The sequence below is a fragment of the Dreissena polymorpha genome, chromosome 16 (assembly GCF_020536995.1).
Source record: "Dreissena polymorpha isolate Duluth1 chromosome 16, UMN_Dpol_1.0, whole genome shotgun sequence".
Taxonomy (NCBI): Eukaryota; Metazoa; Mollusca; class Bivalvia; order Myida; family Dreissenidae; genus Dreissena; species Dreissena polymorpha.
In genome coordinates, this window is record NC_068370.1 from 33620215 (window position 1) to 33644629 (window position 24415).

Below are 24415 nucleotides of genomic sequence, written 5' to 3' on the forward strand. Positions count from 1 at the left end.
AAACTGCTTATGTAAATACAGTGTTGTGAAAATGATTTTTGTTATATGTAGCTTTGTTAAGAGTATCCGGCAAGCAGTTTTGAGACAGAATTGGAAGTTCCTCTTCTTGCTTTTTTTGCATTCTTTATACTGTGAAATAATGACAAGAAATATTAACAATGATCTTGACATTTTACTGACAGGCATCTTGTTTAACCCATTTATGCCTAGTGGACTCTCCCATCCTTCTAAGTTGGATCAATTTATTTCCTAAATTAGGGATGTGTAGTATATTTATTTTTATATTTAGAACAATTCTTACATAAATTCCTTTAAGCAAACAGCGTAAACCCAGATGAGACGCTGCATCATGCGGCGCCTCATCTGGGTTTACGCTGTTTGCAATGTTCTTTTTTCAGGACGGTAGGCATGCATGGGTTAACTTTACTGATTTTGCTATGTACCAAACTTTATCATAACTAAACGTATACTTGCCACAGGTTAAACCCCTGATAGAAAAAGGTGTACAGCTGGAAGCACAGAAATTCCTGCAGGACTATTTAATGGGTGCCGGAGTCACATTGACCTAGTGGGAGGAACCTCATTGGCACCTGGCAACAGGTCAGACTGGTTCACGAGTTGACTTTTGGACTGGTTATCTTGAGCTAATCATAGCTCTATGGACTTGTAGGAAAGTTTCTGTGCCTACTTGTTAAATATTTTATGTTGAAACAACATGTTTACAGGCATTCATTGATTGATGTTGTATACAGTTTATGTTTGTCATGTAATTCTGTCCAATATCAGATATTTTTGAGTTTTACACCAGTTCTTTCCATGGTTGAGTGAATTGACAACAAGTCCAGTATTATGGTAGGTTTGTGATTGAGTTTCAATGAAGACAAGCAAAAGCAAGGAAGTCAGTGAAATGTGGTTATGATTTCACCATATGATAAGACATATTTATTGTGTTTGAATCTATCAATATTCATTAAGATACATGATTTATTCTTGAGCTTCTGTTTAAAACAAAGGATTGTTTTATATGACCCGCATTATGCAAAAATGGACCTTATGTCTTTTGTGGCAAAGTTAGCTCCAGAACAGAATGCATATTTGCACACGCTAATAAGCAGCTACGCTATCCCCTAAAGAGGCAATGAAACTTTCTGTGTCTTCATATTGGACAAGGTATCTCCTGACAAGAATGCAAAACTGCACAGGTTGGCCTGTAGTTACATTGGCCATATATGGCATAAGACCCATTTTCGTGTGATGGTGCTCATATTCTAATGTTATAATTGTCATACAAAAGTGCTATTTACATGGTATGTTATGTGAGGTGCATGGCTATTCTTTGGTCAGTAAGAAGAATTTATTCTCATGATTATTAGTGAAAATATTACACTAAAATGTGTGTGCAGTTTTGTTTAAATACATAACACTTGCATGTACCCGTATATAAATTGATATTCTTACTTCATTAAATATATTAAAATGTTACTACATATAAGAAACATGATGTTTAGAACTGCTTGATGTGAATTATTGCGTTTCCTGAAGCTGGCATACAATGTTCTTTGAATTGTGATGTAATTAATAAATTCAGTGCTCATGCTTGTTAGATAGTTGTTGCTATTTCCTAACATGTCCAATCTTTATTTGAGAATGTGTACAGCCACTCCAAAATATAGGTCTCAATTGTTTTACATAAACGAAGTATCGATGTATGTAATTGAAACCACTTTTAATGTTACAAAGTAGACATCAACTCAACCAAACAATCACAATACTATTCAGACTTGGTGACAGACAGACAGACAGACAGACAGACAGACAAAGCGATAGATAAATGCCTGCATATTTCCAATGAAGAAAAAAACACAGTTATAAGTATAAAATAAAATCTAGTTTTTGTATGCCCCCGGATCAAATGATCGGAGGTATATAGGTATATTGTTTTTGGCCTGTCTGTATGTCATTTTGTCCCAAAACTGTGACCTTGCATTAAAATTTTGCAATAACTTTTGCAATATTGAAGATAGCAACTTGATATTTGACATGTGTATCTCATGGAGCTGCACATTTTGAATAGTGAAAGGTCAAGGTCATCCTTCAAGGTCAAAAGCAAAAAAAATACAATCCAAGGGAAGTAATAAGCTTTAAAATGGAGTTAATTTCTAAACCTGCAAAATTATATATTGAAATTTTATTTCAAAGTGGCGCAATAGGGGGCATTGTGTTTCTGACAAACACATCTCTTGTTTTATTAACCAGGTTTTCCGAAGGAAAAAACTGGTTATTAGATTGGCGAATGCGGGCGGGCTGGCTGGCTGGCGGGCTGGCTGGCTGGCGGGCTGGCGGAATAAGCTTGTCCGGGCCATAACTATGCCGTTCATTGTCAGATTTTAAAATCATTTGGCACATTTGTTCACCATCATTGGACGGTGTGTCGCGCGAAATAATTACGTCGATATCTCCAAGGTCAAGGTCACACTTTGAGTTCAAAGGTCAAAAATGGCCATAAATGAGCTTGTCCGAGCCATAACTATGTCGTTCATCGTCAGATTTTAAAATCATTTGGCACATTTGTTCACCATCATTGGACGGTGTGTCGCGCGAAATAATTACGTCGATATCTCCAAGGTCAAGGTCACACTTTGAGTTCAAAGGTCAAAAATGGCCATAAATGAGCTTGTCCTGGCCATAACTATGTCATTCATTGTGAGATTTTAAAATCATTTGGCACATTTGTTCACCATCATGGGACGGTGTGTCCCATGAAAGAATCACGTCAATATCTCCAATGTCAAGGTCGCCACGACTAAAAATAGATTTAAAAAAAAAAAAATTACAAAGGGGGTTAATTTTTTTTGGTCATTTCAAAAGTTCAGTTTGAGTTTTCTCCCTTTATCAGATTTTTTTTTCACAATGAAAACCTGGTTTTGTGACAATTTTGTCCCTTGTTTAATATTTATCTCGGATTTAATGACTATTTTTTATATTCAGATATGATTAAATATTACTTAGCCCTTGCATACACAGTTTGGAAGGAGAGATAATAGTCAGGCAGCTTGGCCGAATTGGCCATATCATTGTTAATTCTTCCAGATTTCTCATGCGTTTAAATTGAAACTTAAAATACTTCATCACCAGGAAGGTTATAATTATGTACAAGACACTGTTTAAGTGCTCAGTGAACCATCCGTTCCTGATTTTTACTCACTTAAACTTCCACATATTTATTATGCTTCCCAAAAATTTATTTGTGACAAAAAAAAACTTTGGGGATAATCACCCGTCTCCGACCATTTCTTGTTTGTCATAGCCAGTGGAACAGCTGCCATGAATGACAAAGTGATGCAGGGTATTATTTAGATTGGGGACAAAGAACTAGTTGTGATAAAACTAGTGGTTTTGTTGAAGTTCATACATTGCTATTGAATGCGTAATTATATTTAACTTAGAACATTACAACGATTGTCACGCCTTAACCAATACTATGGTAAAATAAGCCGAATTTTGGATTTATGCAGTAAAGATGAAATGTTTCCTCAGCAAGTTTGGTATTGTTGCTGAAAATATTACAATTCATCATATTTTGAAATATTACATTGTCCTTCTGCATTCAAATAATGGATTCGTTCTTACAGAAACGCAGTTTAAAATTTTTAATGCATTACTTTCTGAGCTCATGATGATGTATTTTGAGCTCATGGTGATGTATTTTGATTGCCTTTTGTCACTCATGCGGCGTCAACATTTGCCTTGTTTACATATTTGGTTGGAAGATTTGCCCCTATGATATCTTGGACGGGTTCAAAATGGTTATGGTTGGTTGAAAACATGGTCGCTTGGGTGTAGGACATTTTTCTTATATGGCTATATTAAAACCTTGTTAACACTCAAGAGCCCACATTTAGTGTCCTTACTTCATGAAACTTGGTTAGAACATTTGTCCCAATGATATCTTGGACGAGTTCGAAAATGGCTCAGGTTGGTTGAAAAACATGGCCTCCAGGGGGCGATGCATTTTTCCCTTTTATGGCTTTAGTAATACCTTGTTAACACTCTAGACATCGCATAAATGTATTGTTCAATCTTCATGAAACTTGGTTAGAACATTTGTTCTAATGAGATCTTGGATGAGTTCGAAAATTGTTGCGGTTTGTTGAAAAACATTGCCGCTAGCGGGTGGGGCATTTTACCTTACATTGGCTGTAGGAAAATCTCGTTAACATTATTAAAGTCACATGTATAGTTCAGTCTGTATTGAACTTGGTCAGAAAATTTTTTATGCCCCGGATTGAAAGATCGGGGGTATATTGTTCTTGTCCTGTCTGTCTGTCTGTCTGTCTGTCTGTCTGTCTGTCATTGTGTCAGTCAGTCATTGTATGTATGTGTCCCAAAACTTTAACCTTGGTTAACGTTTTATAACTTTTGCAATATTGAAGATAGCAACCTCATATTTGGCATGCATGTGTATCTCATGGAGCTGCACATTTTGAGTGGTGAAAAGTCAAGGTCAAGGTCACTCTTCAAGGTCAAAGGTCAAATATCATTGTATTTTTCTTTCCTTTGCAATATTGAAGATAGAAACTTCATATTTGGCATGCACAAATAACTAACGAAAGAAACATGCGATTTTACCTATTTGGGTCGAGTCGAACTTGAAGCTGTTCTGTTGCAGTTCTTATGAATCGACCAAACTCTTCCGCCGACACGGTCCCGCAACCTGTCTTGTCATGGAGTGACAATTCAGAAAAATACGTCTCACCAATTAGACTGCTGAACGCCCTTACATTATAACTGCCACCATGACAGAGGAAATACAATTGCGTTTTTGCATCAATATGAGATATGAGTGCCTCCCAAAGCTGCCATGGCCATCCAGCAACATGCATTGTCGGTGACGGAAATTTTCCAAAGTTTACGTGTGACAACAAAAGTGACCTCATTAGATCTCTATTAAAAAACCTCTTGGCAGCGGTCTGTCCGGAACTGTCTTCCGCTTCCCACCATAGACGAATGTCTCGGCATAAGTCGGCCGACTTATTAAAGTCACACTTTCGCATTTCAATTTCTACGGCCTCAGAAAAATGCGTTGCTGCCATCAATGCGGACATGGGATCGGTAACTTCTTCAATCATAATTGGGGTTAATAAAGTGTTCCCCCCTTTTGCAACTCTTTTCCAAGTTCATTATTCACAAGATCCAAGCCGCCTTTGCAAGATTTTCATCTTGTACGAGTGAGAACGTGCGTGGCATCAATGCACTTCACTTCATATTGCATTCTTCTCTTGCTATATTCGGGATGATAAAACCATTCTCGAACTTCCACTTTCCCATTTACTTCAATTAAATTGCAATGCCTACTTTAGCTTTCCACACTTTATAACGGTCTTGCCAAATGCCAGGCCAGGGGCCCGGGCCCCCCCCCCCCCTCCAGCTGGCTGTCGAACTATGATTTTTTTTTTAAATAATCGGCCCACTGCAATTTTTTCTCTCGTGCAAGGGCCCACAGTATACTTTCCCTCAAAACAAAAGAGAAGCAATGTTTTATTGTCCCTGATAAACAAGGGGATTAACGCTCGCCAATCGAGATAAGCCTCTAGGCAATGTTTTCTTATCGCCTTGTACACACATCCCCGATCAGTCCCCCATTGTGATCATGAATGCTTCGTCTATCGATGGTTGATGTAACATGTATTTTGATACGTGCAGCGAATGGAAGCAACTGCTACAGGAGTTCGTAGACTGTGGTCTGATAATACCTTTTATTGGGAATTTTTAGGTCCCAATATATTATTTTTGCATTGAGAATATTGTTTTATTGTCCCTGATAAACAAGGGGATTAACGCTCGCCAATCGAGATAAGCCTCTAGGCAATGTTTTCTTATCGCCTTGTACACACATCCCCGATCAGTCCCCCATTGTGATCATGAATGCTTCGTCTATCGATGGTTGATGTAACATGTATTTTGATACGTGCAGCGAATGGAAGCAACTGCTACAGGAGTTCGTAGACTGTGGTCAATATAATAAACCCGTATGCGGCTTTATTCAAAGCTAACAAGTTCTTAACAAATAAGGTCGGTCCGGTCTACCAATTAAAAGATTAAAAGATCGCGGTACTTATCGTTAACGGTAACAAGTTCTCTGCCTGCCTTATTAGCTGCTAATTAAAGCAACTGTTACCGATTTTGTTTGTTTGGCATGTCGACATGATCTGCTCAAAATGCAAACTACGGACGACTCGACGGTCTGGCGATGCTACCGACGGATAAGGTGCTAGAAGACATGAATTAACTAAACAACATAAATAAATTGCTTATAAATTCAACTTCACTTCACTTTTTTCTTCAAGTCAGCTAAATTATTGCCTTTGCCTTGCCTACTAATTTACTTTTTTATATGTCAATTAACTTTTTTTCCATGGGTCAATACTATCTTTATAATGTAAATTAATTCCGATGTAACTTTTCCTCCATAAGTACCGAGTTGCACGTCTATATTTAGTTGCAACACATTGCCAGTATTAACACGCACGCGTTTCCTGTGTGGATCTCGACTGTTTCGCGCTCTTATTAAAACACGACTTTTACAAGGCATTCATGTATAGTGAGTGGTGCAGATGCGTACCAAGGGCCTTAAACAGTATTATCACATGCCTCTAGACAATTTGTTATTCAGTTCGATAAATGGTAATATACTTGTACTGAAATTAAATTGTTACCGGATAAAATGTGTACGGCGATAACGTAAAATTACCCGTAAGTATTGTTTTCACTACGTAACTAATATGACACCGGGGGGCAGTTATCCGCCCCTACAGATTTGATGGGGGGGGGGGCAGATATCCGCCTACTAAATTCTGACAGGGGGGCAGTTCTCCGCCCCTACCGATTTGATGGGGGGGGGGCACCTCTCCGCCACCTTTAAAATAAGGGGGCAGTTCTCCGGGGGGCAGTTCTCCGGGGGGCACTTCTCCGGATGCCGATAATACCTTTTATTGGGAATTTTTAGGTCCCAATATATTATTTTTGCATTGAGAATATGGCCCTGAATTTGAACCGGAACAAAAACACTGACAAAGGTATTAAAACTGAGTATTTATAATTTTTGAAAGGAAATCACTGAAAAAGACTACGATGAGATAGTTAACATGTTTGTTTAAAAGAAAAACAGATTCATAAATTTGCCGAGCAACAGATAAGAATGTGGCAGAATTCAGTATTTAAAATAATTGAGTACCGAGAATTGAGTAATATCAGCCTATTAATGGCTCATTGGTAAAAAAATGAAAATTGAAACAACAAATTGATCTCATTATATAAGTTAACCTGATCTAGTGTAGAAAAATATTGTATAATTAAATCATCTCTTTCCTTGAATTTGTTTGAAAACAGTCAAATATATTAAATTGTTTATTTAAGACTTTCATTATTTCCCTCAAATATTAGACGTTTCGCGCATTTTTTTTCCTAAACAATGACAAGGTCTTTCCCCAAAAATCAGATTAAACAAAACCTGTGACGTTATTGATTTGTGAAAAAATGGTGGAAGCAATACGAGAGTTGATGTGGATAATTGTCAGTTTAAACCTGTAAGTTTCGGAAATCTAAAGCTTTTAATATTGTTGTGAATTCACACCAATGTTTTAAGTTTAAGACTTCCGAAATGTGCTGATTTACTTGTTATATTCCATTAATTCATATCACAAAATACGTTGTTTATAAGCATCAAAATTCACCTTGCAAAGTGCCAAGTTAAAAAAAGTATATATATAGGGAGGGGGGGACCCCTCCCAAACCCTGCCCGGTTGGGCCCCCCCCCCCCAGTAAAAATTACCTGGGTACGGCCCTGAATGCACTCAGCATATGAACAATTTAATTCATATTTTGATGTGTTTGCAATAACTTTCGCGCAAAGTTCTGCTTACGTTTTAAGTGTGGCCTTCTTTTTTTTAGAATTCCTTGTCACATTATAATTAAGCCCTAGTTTCTCGGAAAACTTTTCAAGTTTTTTCTATTTAGTCGCAGTTTCATTGACATTTATGGTTTTAGACTTCTTAAAGAAACGCACTTTAACACGAATATCAGCATCAAGTAACGACTGCATTCTTTCCAAACTTGAAAGTATTACAGTTATATCTGTAACCTGCGATGTGTTCCATTTACCTTTTTGTTACTGTTTTGGTCTGATTTTAACATTGCTAGCAGACATTTAGGATCTGCATTAGAAATGTGCTCATCCAAGTGAGAGTCGTCTTTATCTCGACCAACATCCTGTTCTGGATCATTTACAATATCCTCCGTATTATTATCTGCACATTCATCTCCTTGGGTAATTTCTCTGTCGCTCAAAATGTTTGACGGTGTAGCTTTATCAGAGGTAAGGATTTTATTGCGTTTGAGAGGTGGAACGTTTCTAATATAATTACTCACCACGACCACTTTTGATCCATTTTCATTGTGATAAATCCATTTAGGTTTCTTGTTCATGCCACGAAATTTTGATACGAGTTCTGTCTTTTTTGTCTGTTCTACTTCTCTCCATACATCTTTTTGTAACTGAAGCGTTGTCAGTGGATTATTTTCAGAATCTCGCACAACAAGGTTATGCCATTGTCCGTCAAAGGACTGGCAAGGGATATGAATACCTGATTCATGACACCTATTGTGTACTTCTTCCGCTATGTCTCTCATTTATTTAGTTTCGAGACTATATCCTTTCGTAAACCAAACTACAGGAGATGACAGAGACAGGTTTTTGTTCCAACTTCTATTCAAATCAGCGCAAATAAACACTACAGTTCCATTCGCCTTCTCTCGTTTTATTTCGTGGATTTGGGAATGGAGATCTACAAGAGAATTTAGTAGCACTGATATTTCATGCACTGTATGAACTTCAAAAGCACTTCTTACAGTTGCTTTTCCAACTTTTGCGGACGGATGACACCCTAAAAAAGAAGGGTCCTTTGACGCACGTTCGATCTCATCTTTCAATGTTTTGACACTAGAACACAATGTATTAGGTCGTTTTGGATTTGAAGTGTCATATATTGATCTTGCGATTTCCATTGCGTTGTTATATAGGTTTATATTTCGCTCTACCTTAAATATGGATGTCAGAGTTTCTGTCCATGACATGTAAATCAACGAGTTCACATTTAACGCCTCAATCTGTGGCAGACATTGCAATAAATATCTGGGTGGTAATTGAAAATGAATATCTGTGGTTGGGCATTTAATTTCAACTGCCATACTTGTAGACAATAATGATGTATCTTGTCTTAAACTGCCATCGGGTGACACCACACAAAACGTGTTTCCGCTATCATCACTTGAAATAACGCACCCTTCTTCATCATACCAGGAAATAAAACTGGTATCACTTTTCCGACAAGGGTAGCTACTGCATTTATTTCGTTTTCAACACCATGTTTCATTGCATCTTTAACTTTTTCAGAGAACTGTTTTTCAGGGGCTCCACATATTACTTGTTCGAAATGTTCTTTGAGATTTTTCAAACCATCCAGCCCGATACTGCGGTAGAGAGTACTTCCAGTTACCTTGGCCTTTGACCTTATATCAAACCATGCGGTAGACCTTTGTTTTATCAAACGTGGGTCATCTTTTTCTGTTGCTAGGTCTGTCAGTGTTTCTAAAGACTTGTATGCTTCCAAACTGTTGAAATCTACCATTATGTCATCTATGTACTTACATCCGTTTACAGCGCTTATAATTTTGCAAATGTCTCGGATAATTGTTTTACATTTTCCCTTGACTTTATTTATGTCGTACAGGAGACCAATAATGGAACTTATTGCATAACAATATATTCCACTTCTCCAGTTCTCTGTTCCACTTCGTTCTATCAGCTTATCCTTTGCATATTCCTTCTTCGTTTTTAACTTATCCATGTATTGTATTCCGGTTGATATTTTCTTAAGAGAGTCCAACAAGTTGTTTTTTTATTTGCTCCTTGATTTCAATTGGTAGATTCGGTAGACCAATCTTTTGTTCAACCACTGCAACTGTTTGGCCCAAAGCACTAAGCTCAGCCGTAATATCTTCTAATCGATTTCTTTTATCGTGTAATGTCTCTCCGTCTTCAAATCCAATAAGGTCAATATCGCCACAAAATTTCGTAAGACCTTGCTCTATCTTCTTTCCATCAAAGGTTAAACATGCCGACCTGTGTCCAATATTTTGACCAATCGCCTTTATACCGTCGTTGCAAATCCCCGGGTCCCTTTGTGATTCACTTGTGTATGGGTTGAACGCCTGTAACACCTTTATATCTGGCACAGCGAAGGTAAGTGTAGAACTTGTCGGTGAATATTATTTCTCAGTGCACACATCTTGATCGAATGTCTTGTTTTTTAATCCTGACATGAAACTTATAACTCTTGCTCCAAATATCCGCCATCCGCACTTCCAAAACAATTTAGTAGTATCGTCATACCGCATTCTTGTAATGTTTATATTGTTGAACCAGTTAACAACGTCTGTCCACAAAAGAAGGGCAATATTGTCCAAAGGAAATTTGTCCTCAACCACTAGTATTAAAATGACAGAAATGTCAAATGTAACTGTGAATGATGGGATAACTTTTTGATAACCGTTGGAAGCACCTTGTTGTATTCACTTAAAATGCTTTGAAGGTCATTTGTTCCGGCAAGTATTTCGCAATCATCCATATCACAAAAGTCAATTGGTTGTTCATTTTTGTCACATTTGGATATTTTGTCAACGTCGTTTGAAGAGAAACATGTTTGACTTGGAACAGTATCATTTTTTTCCGGATCACTCGTTTTAACGTCCTGTGCATGCACTATATGATCGTCAATGTGTCTGTACCAATTAATATCATCATCGTTTGAGTCTGCACTAGGAAATAGATTTCTATTTGACAGTCGTATCGCTTTGAACAAGGGTGATCGAAAAGCTGGAGAAGCAGGCGATTTGCAAGGGGTAAGCTTTCGTTTGCATTTGAAGAGTGATAATCTTCCTGGCGATGCTACTGGAGATTGTTCTACAAGAACGCATTGGATTGGTTTAGCAGATCGACATTACCTTTTTCCGTAACTCCAAAACACTTCTTTCTTGTCATTCTGAAATGTAAAATATATATATATGAGTGTCGCTCTGTGAAAAGGGGGTTTAAAGCGTAAAGTGTCGTCCAAGATTAGCCTGTGCAGTCCGCACTGGCTAATCAGGGATGACACTTTCCGCTTGTATGATATTTTTGTTTTAGGAAAGTCTCTTCTTCGCAAAAATCTAGTTTAGGCGGAAAGGGTCGTTCATGATTATTCTGTGCGGACTGCACAGGCTAAACTGGGACGACACTTTACGCACATGCATTATTGCATTAAACCCCATTTTCACAGAGCGACGCTTATATGTATTTTCCTACAAATTTAATATTAAGTAGATATTATGAAAAAGACTATATGTATGAAATGTTATGGTGTTGATGAATTGCATCAGCTTACATCCTATAAAAGCCTATTTTTGAATGAATGTAAATAATCTGTATAAAAAATTCGTTTATAAGCGACAGCATTTTATTTAGATATGCAAGTTATACGTATAGGCATCTCAGAAGACTAGTAATTCACCATTTCGATGTATTGTTATTCCGGTAAGGTTTTCAAGGTAAGATACTGTTTTGCGTTATTTACTTCTGCTTTAGATAATAAGGCAATAGGCAGAATTATGGATGCAGTTGTCTTCTAATTAATGTAGATGCCAATCAACAAATGTGTGTGCAATGAATGGCTACATGTGAATAAACAAACCGTAAACTAGTACCTCGAACTGTATTGAAATAAAGACTTCAGTGTTTTCCCCTTTTTGGCGGCTGGGGACGCATGTTGTCCGTCGGGGACAAAACCATTAAGTTGAGGCTAAGCTGAAAGAAACAACAAACACCTAAGCACTTTTGACAATGTACAGTTACCATCATTGACAACCTTTAAATGATACTAACATTTTAAAGAAAATATTCGAACAGTTAACATATTATAAGACACAAATAAATAAGGTTACATTTGTTGATTTTTGTTTTTGCGGAAGTTATTTATGTCGTGCATTGTGACATCAATCTGAATTTGTAATATCTAACTCTTAATTAGTATAAATTGCATTATTTCCGTGTTTCGCATTAAAAGAAACGCCTGCATATATTCGGCTACTGCCGTTTGCATTTTTTGGCTACTGACGTTTGCCATTCTTAAATGTACTACTGACGTTTGCCATATTTGTTTCTTCTCTTCGTATATTTTTTATCCGATACATATTTTCGTTTGTTTACGCGAAGAAATATGTAATATATGTTCGTCCGGTAACGCATAGATAGTTCTGTGATAGTTTATTTGTGTAAACACCGACTCTTTGTATGTTTTACTACTGACGTTTGCTTCTTAAACGAAAATTTGCGCCGAAGTGTTCTCGAAAACCAAAGCAACACACACAACGCGTGGTATACCGATCGCAAGCTTTATGCATGCCTTATTGCCCGCCCTAGGTCGTATGAAAGCCAGAGGACGATCAGCGAAGATATTGACAAAAAACCTACCTGGTGCGGCTGTTTTCCTTCGTAAGACGCCTACTGACGTTGACTTTTGGGGTCACGTGACAGTTTTTGTTCATTCACAGTGATGCATGTGTATCTCATGGAGCTGCACATTTTGAGTGGTGAAAAGTCAAGGTCATCCTTCAAGGTCAAAGGTAACAAAAAATAAAAGCGGCGCATTAGGGGGCATTGTGTTTCTGACAAACACATCCCTTGTTTAATTATATCTTGGATTAGATCGAAAATGGGTCTGGTCTGTAGAAGAGCATGGCTGTAAGGGGGGGGGGGCATTTTTATATGGCTTTAGTAAAACCTTGTTAACGCTAAGTACCATTTATAGTTAAATCTTCATGAAACTTATCAGAGCATTTTTTCTATTGATATCTTTGGCTGCACAGATCAGGCCAGTTCCTTTGTATCTTAGGTGAGCGACTTTAATGGCCTTCTTGTTTTATTCGCAACTTGTCAAATTATTGTCGTCTGAAGCGAAGTGTTACAAACTTATCAATACTTATTGACGCTCGATAGGTCATTGTCGGCTCGGGTACTTTTTAAATGTACCCCGGGTACTCTTTATGTATACTTAAATGTACCCCGGATACGGAAAATATACTGAATCTTACCCGGGAATTTTAACGCTAAATTGGTTGTTGTCGGCTTTTTTTCCCAAATTAGTTATCATATTTATGTCAATATTCTGTTAAATGACTTCTATATTATCGAAACTCTTACTCAAAAAGGCATGTTGAGTGAGAAAGGTTTTGTTCAAATAGAATTGTGTTTCCTATTCCGTAGCGCGTTTAAGATATCTGATTTTGGGCACAGGTGGTTAGCGTGTGGCTTTGATATTAATGACGGTAGTACAAACATCATTTTTAATGAAAAATAATCAAATTGTAACGAAAATTCAACTTCTCAGAAAAACATATTTAACAATTAAATACAAAAGCGGTGCGTGGATATTAGTTACGTGTGTACACAAAATTTCAAATTAATCAGATGTTCATATCTGGCTAACAGTAAAGTAAAGATTTCATTTAACAGTCAATCGGGTAGAATTACAGAATTGTGGTCACTTTCCATATGTTGTTACTGAATAATTTCAGTTTCCATTCAAGAAAAAAGTGAGTAATCGGGTAGCGTAATTTGCTTTTGTATTTTTAAGATAATATTCACAAACGTTTATTAATTATTGATAGCGTCATTTATCATTATTTTTAGTCAATCATTTACTTCGTGTAATCAAAGACCTATAGAATAAGTCTTTGGTGTAATCAAAGCATTGGAAATGAAAGGCATTGTCGACGGCAATACAGAACAAATCAAAGCAGTGCGCATGGCTGAGAATGTATAGCGGACCCAGTACCTGGGGAAATTAAAAGAACGCATTAAATGAAAGCGCTCCGTAGCATAAGAGTGTGCGTTAACCTTAGTTTTGAATGGCAAAGAAAGAAAGCCGTTGGTTATCAATGTTGGTTTTAACTTTGTAGTGTTTGCGGTTTGCAAATCATGAACGATTTTTAATTCGTGTATGTCATAAAAACACTTCTGTGCATATTTTTCTATGAAATCGTTGTACGGTGGAGACGCGTGAGGGTGTACGCGCAGTTTCCGCCTCTCAATATCCGCCAATGGTGATGACGTGTCGGAGACTAAGGGACTAGAAGCGGTTGAATGTGTTTTATTGTCCAGGAGCTGGCGGGGTTCAGTCGGTGACCGAAATTTTTGTTTATTAGTAAAATAGATCGTTTGGGTTAAAACTAAATTTGTACGTACATTCAAGAGTGACCGACTAAACGTGGTGAAAATTAAAGTTACGATGTGTGTTATATCAAGATTATATGTATGGAATTAAAATTATAAATGTATATTTATAAGGGACTACTAGTTAAATCTGCTTTTGAGGATAAGCAACATAGCATGCAAGTGTAATGACAAAACAATAAATTCTGCTATCACAGAATCAATCGCGTTAGACCTTGAATCGGATAATCAACATTTAAAATGAATTTGTCACATTTAGAGATGGTCTTAGCAAAAGCACACGCACCGAACTTTTCTGAAGGACATTATGGTGAAATACGCAGGAACTTGTGGAAAGTGGTACCGCCGATTTTTATTTTCCTCGGCATCGCCGGAAATGCTCTTACAGTTCTGGTTCTGCTTCGTCGCTTCCGGAAGCTGTCTTCGATGTCGATTTATCTTCTGGCACTCACTCTGTCAAACACCGTCATCCTGCTCAGCGGCCCGCTGCGAAACTGGATTCACAGCGTCTGGGAAACGGACATCCGGTACCTAAGCGACATTGGATGTAAGGTGCAGCTGTACCTGACGTATGCGAGCATCCACATTTCCGCGTGGCTGCTCGTGGCGGTAACATGGGAAAGGACGCTTGTCATGCTGTCCCCGATGAAGGCGCTTGCAACATTCACTGCCAGGAACACTGCTGTGGTCATACTTGGCATATGTATCGTCATTTCTGCCATAGACCTGATCGTCCCGGCCATGGTGACGTTACACGGTGTTAATAACTTGCTTTGTGCTCCGAAGACTAAAGAATGGCTTCACTTTCGGGACAGTATTTACGAATGGATCGATTTCTTTCTGATGTTTGCAGCACCGATCGTTTTTCTTTTCGTGGGAAACGCAATCATAATCTTCAAACTGCAACTTCAACGCAAGAAAATAAAGAAAATGTGTACATTTGTTGAAAAGAATACATCAAGCGGACAGGGACATGCCTATGTGCTAGTGGTGGCGCTCTCCTACATGTATGTGGTGACCATTACTCCTGTCTCTGTGTACCACGTGTACTTTGTTCATCGGCTAAAGCAGATCCGGCGTAAGTTCAGACAGGATCCTCGAGGGGCCTTGGAGGAATTCGAGTTCGCACTTCTGCTGCAGACGATATTCTACATATGGAGCTACTTGAACGTCACGTTTAACTTTGCCTTGTACGTCATCAGCTGTTCGAGATTCAGAAACGATCTGCTTGAAATGCTCCAATGGAAGAAGACCAGCAAAGCGCCCGAGAGCCACGATCCGGATGTCGCAACTGTTGGAAAGTCATCGGACAATGGTAGTGTCATGCAATCAAACTACTCGTTAGAGGTGAGCAATTCCGCTGCGTATTGCATCGCAGACCCAGGTAATGCTCCCAATGGACGTGACGTCACCGGATATGAAATAAAGAAGATCGGAAGGCGGAATTCAGATCGCATCGAATGGAATGAAACACCTGAATCCCAAATACATAACTATATTTAGTGGATATTGACATATGTCTTTTTTTCGTGTATTTGACATTTATTTACATTAAAAACTGAATACTTGTGGCATAAATTGTATCCTTGTGAATTCTTCTAATCCATGGTTCACCCATCAAGATTTATTTGTATTATCAAGTATTTTCCAGAAACATTAACCTTCATTTGGTGATCGGATTTTGATATTTAAAATCAACAGTAGAAACGTAAACAAATGTATGTTTCAGCATATATACAATTATGTACATATATATTGTGTGATTTCGGAAATTAACCATCCCGCATATATACAATTATGTACATACATGTTTATATTTTGTGATTTCTGAAATTAACCATCCAGCATTATACAGGTATGTACTTATATTGTGTGATTTCTGAAATTAACCATCCGTCATATATACAGGTTTGTACTTATATTGCGTGATATCTGAAATTAACTGGACTAAACCTATTGCAATCAATACAGGAGCCATACAGTGACCCCTCCCCCTCCCCGCGCATTCATTGCATGAAACAATGAACTGAATATAAAGTAAGCTGTATTATCAAAACCAATAAATTTATGAGTCGTTTCGATGTTAAATTATTTACTTTTATTCAATGTGTATAAAAAAAAGTAACATGAGCATTGACCTCCGGACAGGTTCATAGTTCTTATATCTTATGTTCTTTTGAAATTATTACACATCATAGATCACTATGTAACTACATAAACCTTACATATTTGACAGCAGGTGAAAAATAAAAAAGTATTGCATAATCATCACACTGCCGTTTATAGTTTATTCGTATCCACAATGTATCTTAAGAACTTAGAGAAATCGCTGGATATAAATTTGAAGACCATATAGTTCATCACTCTATGGTAGGTAAAACACCTGTATGGGTCTACAATGCCTAAAGGTCTACGTGGAATTCACTTGATAAAATATAATGTTTATGTGTGTTTGTACATAAGTATGACATTAATATGTGCTGATCTATGCATTTGGAAGAGACTCCCCGTATTATTTATCAGATTCCTCCCTCGCTTATTTGTAGAGGCTGCGTTTGTTTGAATGTCATTTGACGGTCCTTCCATTGAGATATGCATTTTAAGTGTTTTATTGAGCTATTAAGCTTTTATTCACGATGAAAATTTTTAATTGACGCATACTTGTATTAATTTTTATCTTGAGGATGTATCGAATTGTTTTCTCTTCGTTTTCTTTTCCATTCCGTGTCAATGAATCTATAAAAGGGTTTGAATGGGTCCCTTAAATAAAGCACCGGTTCTTGTTTGCATGTTGTTGAGCATGACCAGATATGGCCTATGAAGAGGCGAGACACAACTATAAAATGTTGAAAATGCTGTTTTTTTTCTTATTGCTTACAAATAACCTTTAACTGACCAAAATATATGTGTTTTGTCAGTAATGTTAGTTTTCTTTAGTTCCGCATATATTCTTCATTACATAACATAATTTATCACATGCCATACCCTGTTTCCCATGTAATATAACCATTTCATATTTTTTTATCTGACACATGTGTAATATACTATTTAAGCGTTTTCATTGGCTTATTTTCGTTCGATTGACCAATCGCATTTTTTTATTTTGCTGAAATGACGTTGCAACCTTAAATGACGTCACGAAATGTAAACAACATTCGGGATTTATCATTATGCTTTCGTAAATATTTATTTAATTTGCTCATTTAAAAGAATGTGATAAAAAGATCTGACACTCGATGTCATTTCATAGTAAAGACTATTTCATACAATATTTTATTAAACTCGTCCAGGAAATTCGTTTGTAAGCTCGCCTAAGGCTCGCTTACTAACACAATTCCTTAACTCGTTTAATAACATATGGTATGATAAGACAACTTGTGCCAGATACTATATATACGGCTATTTTTGCTTTTGTCGAATAAAGCATATTTCCCACATATAACATGGACATAAAAAGATTTAAAGGTAAGTCAAATTTGATTTAAAATATTATAATACACTGGTAATTTATTGTCTGTTAATTGTCTTAGTCGAGAACAACTATCGAGAAGAATCACACCGTCACAGAGGAAGAGTAATTCATTAACCGTCTTTATAACGCGAACTAAAGGCATGTTTTTAATGAAATTATTCTTATTGCAAAGAGTGCATCCCTTGCCACGTATGCGACAGAATATCAGTAAGATCTGCATGACTCCTTCATTAATCTAATCGGATTACCAGTTCCGGACAAAGCACCTTGGTGCTCCTATGCCTAGTGCCTACTAGAGCTCGATTGGTCTTTGTCGGCTCGGGCACTACTTAAAAATACCCGGGTACTCTTTCTATAATACAATGTACCCCGGGTACGGAAAATATACTTAACCGTACCCGACAAACTATTGGACTGTACCCGAATTTAATTCGGGCCCCAAATCCGACGTCGTAAAACATTACGAAACAAAATTCTATTCGAAAAAAACCTGCCTCCACATTCCTTGTTAGTATAAGTTTAGATTATGTTGATGCCATTAAGAGAATATTGACATAAATATGAATATAATTGATTTGAAAAAAGAGCCGTAAACGACCAAGCGTTAGTATTCCCGGGTACGTTTAGCATATTTTCCGTACCCGGGGTACATGGTAGTATACCTTAGACTATCAGGGGTACTTGTAAGTAGTACCCGCGCCGACAATGAACAATTGAGCCCTACTAAAACGCAAAAAAAAAACATTTAACTTTCTCGACCTGGGTTCAGTGTATGAAAACTCAACATTTCGCGCGGGAGGATTTCGAATTCATTGTGACCCGTGTTGGTATTTCTAAGAAACACGCCCATTTACAGAGTAAGGAAATAATCCAAACGCTTTACACGATATGGGCACCGTCATATTTCAAAACTGACATATATTATAGTACGCCTCGATATGTACATCAACGTGTGTACGTATATCCAATATCACACATTTATGCTTTAATATTTAGAATAGTGCAGATATGTATTACCAATATACGAACTCAGATCAAGCATATGAACATATTATATATCAAAGCACTGAAGGCACTCCAGTTGTTCGCTCTGTTAATGTACCGGTATTTAAAATTTCAGTCAAAGAATATTAAGTTCGAATTCTAATGAAGGCCAATCGAATGGCCGCAAACAAATTCAATAACCAATTTAGTTTATTTTTGATTGTCTACAATGGTGAGTTTTTGCAAAAACATCAAGGAAGGAAATTACACTCTCTCATAATTTTATACAGGATTCACACAAACTCCACTTCTGATAGCAAAGATGAAGCTGAGCTTAAACAAGAAATATATGTAAAAATTATATTTGATATATAATAATTATACGTCGAATATTTTTTAATAATTGACACTAAATAAGAAAAATACGCTTTTAAATAATTAAAATAAACAAAAAGGTTGAATTTGTGTTTCTTAACTTGTTAGTCGTAGATTCACCGTATGAAGTGTTACGAGCTCAAGCGAAAATAAATTATGTCCCGCTGTGTCTTCGCTTTTAAATGCATCTACTAACTGACCTGCCTCAATGACCTTTTAGGAAAGCTGAGTTACGCGGAATGAGTGTGATTTGGTGAAAAGTAGTACCCTTCACACCGATTTTCAAAACACCACTATAAACCTCAGTTGTTCTTGCGAACAGCCTCGGTCAGCAGCTGGAGCATGTACGTCGCGACTGGGCCGAGAGTCACCTTCAGAATATTTTTTGAAGACTTCTCAGAAGAATCGCAAAGCGGAATGGTAATTTTCCGTAGGTGGATAGTGGTTTCACAACATCGTCTGAGGAGGTCGGATAGGGGAACTTCTATGGGTGGCTCTGCTACTCCAGCGAGTACCGTCATCCCTCTAGCCGGACGTCCTCTGCCGCTAACTTCGCTGACTCCCAGAAGTTGGAAGGATCGCCAAGCGGAATTGTAATTGTGCGTGATGTGGATAGTGGATTAACTACATCGCCGGAAAAAGGTCGAGAGCAGTGGGCAGCGGAGGTGGCAGCATAGAGGACGGGCGGGGTGGATGCAGTGATGGGGACCAAAACTTCGAGGAACTGGCCGTAAGAAAATAATAGAAGTGTGTTAAGACGACTTTACTCATTACGCTAAACATGTTGGGAAAACCGTTCTGGGGTTCGGGTCGACGGCTGGTGACTTCAAGTGCGACCATAAAGGCGGCACATCGCACTAAGATTGGAAAGAGATACCTTAGATTTGTCAGCACTCGCTTGGCGGAGTAACCTTACCCTTTTGAAGACAACCAGACATGAATTGTCTTCAAATTGTCTACCAGTGCTCATTAAGGTCTAACTGACCTTCTTTGGCTAAAAATGAATGTGTGTTTGCCCTGAATGATCACAGTGGCAGGTCAGCACATAAGTTAGTCGTGACGACTCAGTGATGACTTGTTAATAAACTCTGACATTCATACTCTCAAACGCGAACAACAAAAGTGCAATTCTGTTAAAATATGGTGAAGGGGTTTCGTCCGCGTCTTGCTTCTGGTGGTATAACGGTTTCGTCTGCATCGGCCCCTAGCTTCCAAACAGGCTGGTGTCCTTTCTTTCCTTACAACAAAGCAGGCTATTAAGCTCTGCGCGGAACTTCGAGCCGCTGAACACATAGATGGCAAAGTAGAAGGTTGCATTGAAGAAGCCAACCAGGTTGACAACAGTCGCCTGGAACAGCAGGAACTGATAGTCGTACCAGGCCGTGCTTGGATCCACTGTCTTGAGCGCATCGATCTTCTCAAGCTGATAGACGAACAACACGCAAAGGGCAATCATAAGCATCGACACTTGACGCGTGTCGCGCGACTGACCGGAAATGCTCATCCGCTGACGTCTGGAACGGGAGCGCAAGAGCTGCACTACGATAATGACGTTCCAAATTAGGAGCAGTATGAAAGGCGCGCCGAACGAAAACGTGAGGTCTGTCCATTGATAAACATAGTCCCATAGGTCTCTGTATTCCTTCGCGGAGAGTGTGCACTCCCTGCCCAGGTATCCATTCACATCAAATACCACGGGTATAATGATATTAATTCCAAACACGGCTAGCACAATGGTGACGATGATCAGTTCAGCGTTTCGTGGGGAACACATCAATCTCACTTTATGCGGGAAGAGCACGCAAGCTGTTCTCTCGAGCGTGACAGCCACCATCAGCCACGAGGAGAGGTGGATGCTGCAGTAGATCAAGTAAAGGTGCGCTTTACACCAGGGGCTATTCAGCATCCGGATGTCAATGTCCCAGATATAAAGCACCCAATCTCTCAGAGTTCCGATCAATATGAGCGTATCTGAAAGCGCAAGAGTGAACAGGAACAACGCCGTTGACGTCATCTTTTTTGACGAAGCAGCACGAAAATAGTCATCGCATTTCCGATCGTTCCAATTAAAATAAGAATCGGCGGGAACACCCTCCAAAGCAGAGCACTTGTGTATCCATAGTAACCAACCGGCAACATTCCCCATCCTGCCAACGTTGATGACGTCGTGTTGAATGTCTCATGTTGTGTATCGTTTATTAATGTCACATTACCAGCATTGATTGTTGTTGAATCCATAGTATGGAACGCCAATGCCGCCTTCTGATGGCAATGGTCTTTATGTTCTGTGCATTTACTAAGTTGTTTTGTGTAAACTACATTTTGACCTGTAGAAACATCATTTCGTTCTGTACATTTTTCAGTATGCTATGTGCATTTGCAATATCGTTTTGTACTAACGACATTTTGTTAGGTGCATACGTCATTTCGTTCTGTGCATTCGTCATTATATTGTGTGCATTTACCAACCCGTTTTGTACTGACGATATTTTGTAAGGTGCATACATCATTTGTTGTGTGCATTTGTCATTATATTGTGTGCATTTACAAACTCGTTCTGTATTAACGACATTTCATTTGATGCATACATTATTTCGTTGTGTGCATGTGTCATTCTGTTGTGTGCATTTGTCAGTCATTATGTTGTGTGCATTTGTCATTATGTTGTGGGCATTTGTCATTATGTTGTGTGCATGTGTCATTATTTTGTGTGCATTTGTCATTATGTCGTGTGCATTTTCCATTATGTTGTGTGCATTTGTCATTATGCTGTGTGCATTTGTCAATATGCTGTGTGCATTTGTCATTATGTTGTGTGCATTTGTCATTATGTTCTGTGTATTTGTTATTATGTTGTGTGCATTTGTAATTATGTTGTGTGCATTTGTCATTATGTTGTGTGCATTTGTCATTATGTTATGTGCATTTACTAATTTGTTCTGTACTAACGACAGTTCGTACTGTGAATTTTTCATTGTGTTATGTGCATTTACTAATTCGTGCTGTACAAACGACATTATGTTATGTGCATATATCATTTCATTATGTGCCAACGTCGTTATCATGTTCGGATACATTACACCGGGCAATAAAAGAGATAACACCGGTGCGAAAAAATTGCGGAAAATGTGACCACGTTGGAAGGCGCTCTCGCAGCTGTTGGCCTTGGCGCCATTTTACCGAGATTTATAAGCGAAAAGATTGATTTCAAGATAATGAAAGAAATGTCTAATCGTGAATTTAGTAGAATCGGAGTGGAGACCATTGGGTATAGCTTATGGTTGCGAAAAATAGCGCCTGATTGTAGTGATACAGTTCCTACAAGCCACAGAAGCACACCAGCACCATCAGCAGCAGGTAATTGTAATCAAGATAAATTTTACGAAGAAAATTTAAATTCGGTGTTAAGAAGTTGTTGTTTTTTCAATAATTATAATATCTTAAGATCAAATTTAAATTTTCTTCGTATAATTTATCCTGATTACAATTACCTGTTGCTGATGGTTCTGGCGTGCTACTATGGCTTGTATGAACTGTATCACTACCATCAGTTACTATTTGTCGCAACCTTAAAGGGGCCGTCCAACAGATTTTGGCATGTTTTGAAGCATGTCATTAAATGCTTTATATTGATAAATTTAAACATTTGACTCAAAATTCTCCAGTACAAAAAACAAGCATACAATTTTAAAAAAGGAAAAAAGTAACCTTCAACAGGGCTGGAACAACTGACCCCTTGAGTCCTGGAGTAAAAAGTCTCCCGCCTAGACCACTCGACCATCCATGCTCATGCTTAGAGCGGATGTATTTTTTACCTATATAAGCAATCCTCGTAGTTTCCCAAAATATAACTAAATCAACAACAGAACTTTCCAAATTATTCAATCGTTTCGCGTCGCACGTCTCTTTATAATTTTTAGGTTTCAAATCGTCAAAAGATGTATATAATGGATATTGAAGTGCATGGTAAATGGTCAGTATTACTATTTCTTCAAAAACATCATAACAAAAACGAAAATTTGCGAATCTGAAACAACTTATTTTAATTTTGTCAATTTACCAATCTGTTGGACGGCCCCTTAAAGCGATCCCCAATCGTCTCCACTCCGATTCTACTAAATTCACGATCAGACTTTTTTTTCATTATCTTAAAATCAATCTTTTTGCTTATCAATCTCGGTAAAATGGCGCTAAGGCCAACAGCTGCGAAAGCGTCTTCCAGGTCTTAATATAATTTTCCATGTATAATTCAATGTAAAAGCGACAACTTTAAGCGAAAATAAATGCAACATTTTGCACATAGAGACCCCCATAACCATACCTTTTCTTAAAGGCCATTCTATGCGGAATCGAATTATGCAATACAAAAGATATGCCATGTTCAAATTAAGAAAGAACTTGACACAAATCAAAATCGACTGTTTTTGCAACTTTTGTTCGGCCGTTTCTTAGTGGAATATAACCTTTGTCAGTGCAATGCTTTAATATAGTCTTCAAGTTTATCATATTTCAGGGATTCAGTATCTCCGAAAGATAAAACCCGAACAATAGTTTGAAGTGTAAAACATGCCTTTCTGTCAAATATGATATTTATTTAGAGAGTACAGCCCTACATGAGACGATTATTTAGTATACTCAACGTGGTTACATTTTCCGCATTTTTTTTCGCACCGGTGTTCTCTCTTTTATTGCCCAGTGTAATGTATCCGAACATGATAACGACGTTGGCACATAACGAAATGATGTATGCACAAAACGTAATGCCGTTAGTACAGAACGAATTAGTAAATGCACATAACATAATGAAAATGCACAAAAGAAAATAATTACATGTTTGCAAAAAATATAATGTCGTTTGTACAGAACGAATTAGTAAATGCACATAACAAAATGACAAATTCACAGTACGAACTGTCGTTAGTACAGAACAAGTTACTAAATGCACATAACATAACGAAAACTGCACAGAACATAATGACAAATGCACATAACATAATGACAAATGCACACAACATATTGACAAATGCACACAACATAATGACAAAGGCACACAACATAATAACAAATGCACACAACATAATGACAAATGCACACAACATAATGGCAAATGCACACAACATAATGACAAATGCACACAACATAATGACAACTGCACACAACATAATGACAAATGCACACAACATAATGACAAATGCACACAACATAATGACAAATGCACACAACATAATGACACATGCACACAACGAAATGATGTATGC

At 37.8% G+C, this 24415-nt stretch overlaps 3 protein-coding genes across 6 annotated transcripts in view; 2 read left to right on the forward strand and 1 right to left on the reverse strand.

Annotated features, from left to right (window-relative positions):
* LOC127862014 (exportin-2-like) overlaps positions 1-1599 on the forward strand; it is a 76312-nt gene extending 74713 nt beyond the window's left edge. For all 4 annotated transcript variants that reach the window (XM_052400876.1, XM_052400877.1, XM_052400875.1 and 1 more), the window contains exon 26: positions 480-1599. In XM_052400876.1, coding sequence (XP_052256836.1) covers positions 480-569 — 90 coding nt within the window. In that variant the 3' untranslated portion in view covers positions 570-1599. The remainder of the gene's footprint in view (positions 1-479) is intronic.
* Positions 1600-14752: 13153 nt separating this feature from the next.
* On the forward strand, positions 14753-19834 carry LOC127861755 (B1 bradykinin receptor-like). The gene is made up of 3 exons (XM_052400435.1): positions 14753-15673; positions 17857-17900; positions 19666-19834. The coding sequence occupies exons 1-3, from the start codon at positions 14753-14755 to the stop codon at positions 19832-19834; spliced, it is 1134 nt and encodes a 377-aa protein (XP_052256395.1).
* A 527-nt stretch (positions 19835-20361) lies between these two features.
* Positions 20362-21171, reverse strand: LOC127861756 (tachykinin-like peptides receptor 86C). The gene has a single exon (XM_052400436.1). It carries the CDS (start codon positions 21169-21171, stop codon positions 20362-20364), a length of 810 nt encoding a protein of 269 aa, XP_052256396.1.
* Positions 21172-24415: the final 3244 nt, after the last annotated feature.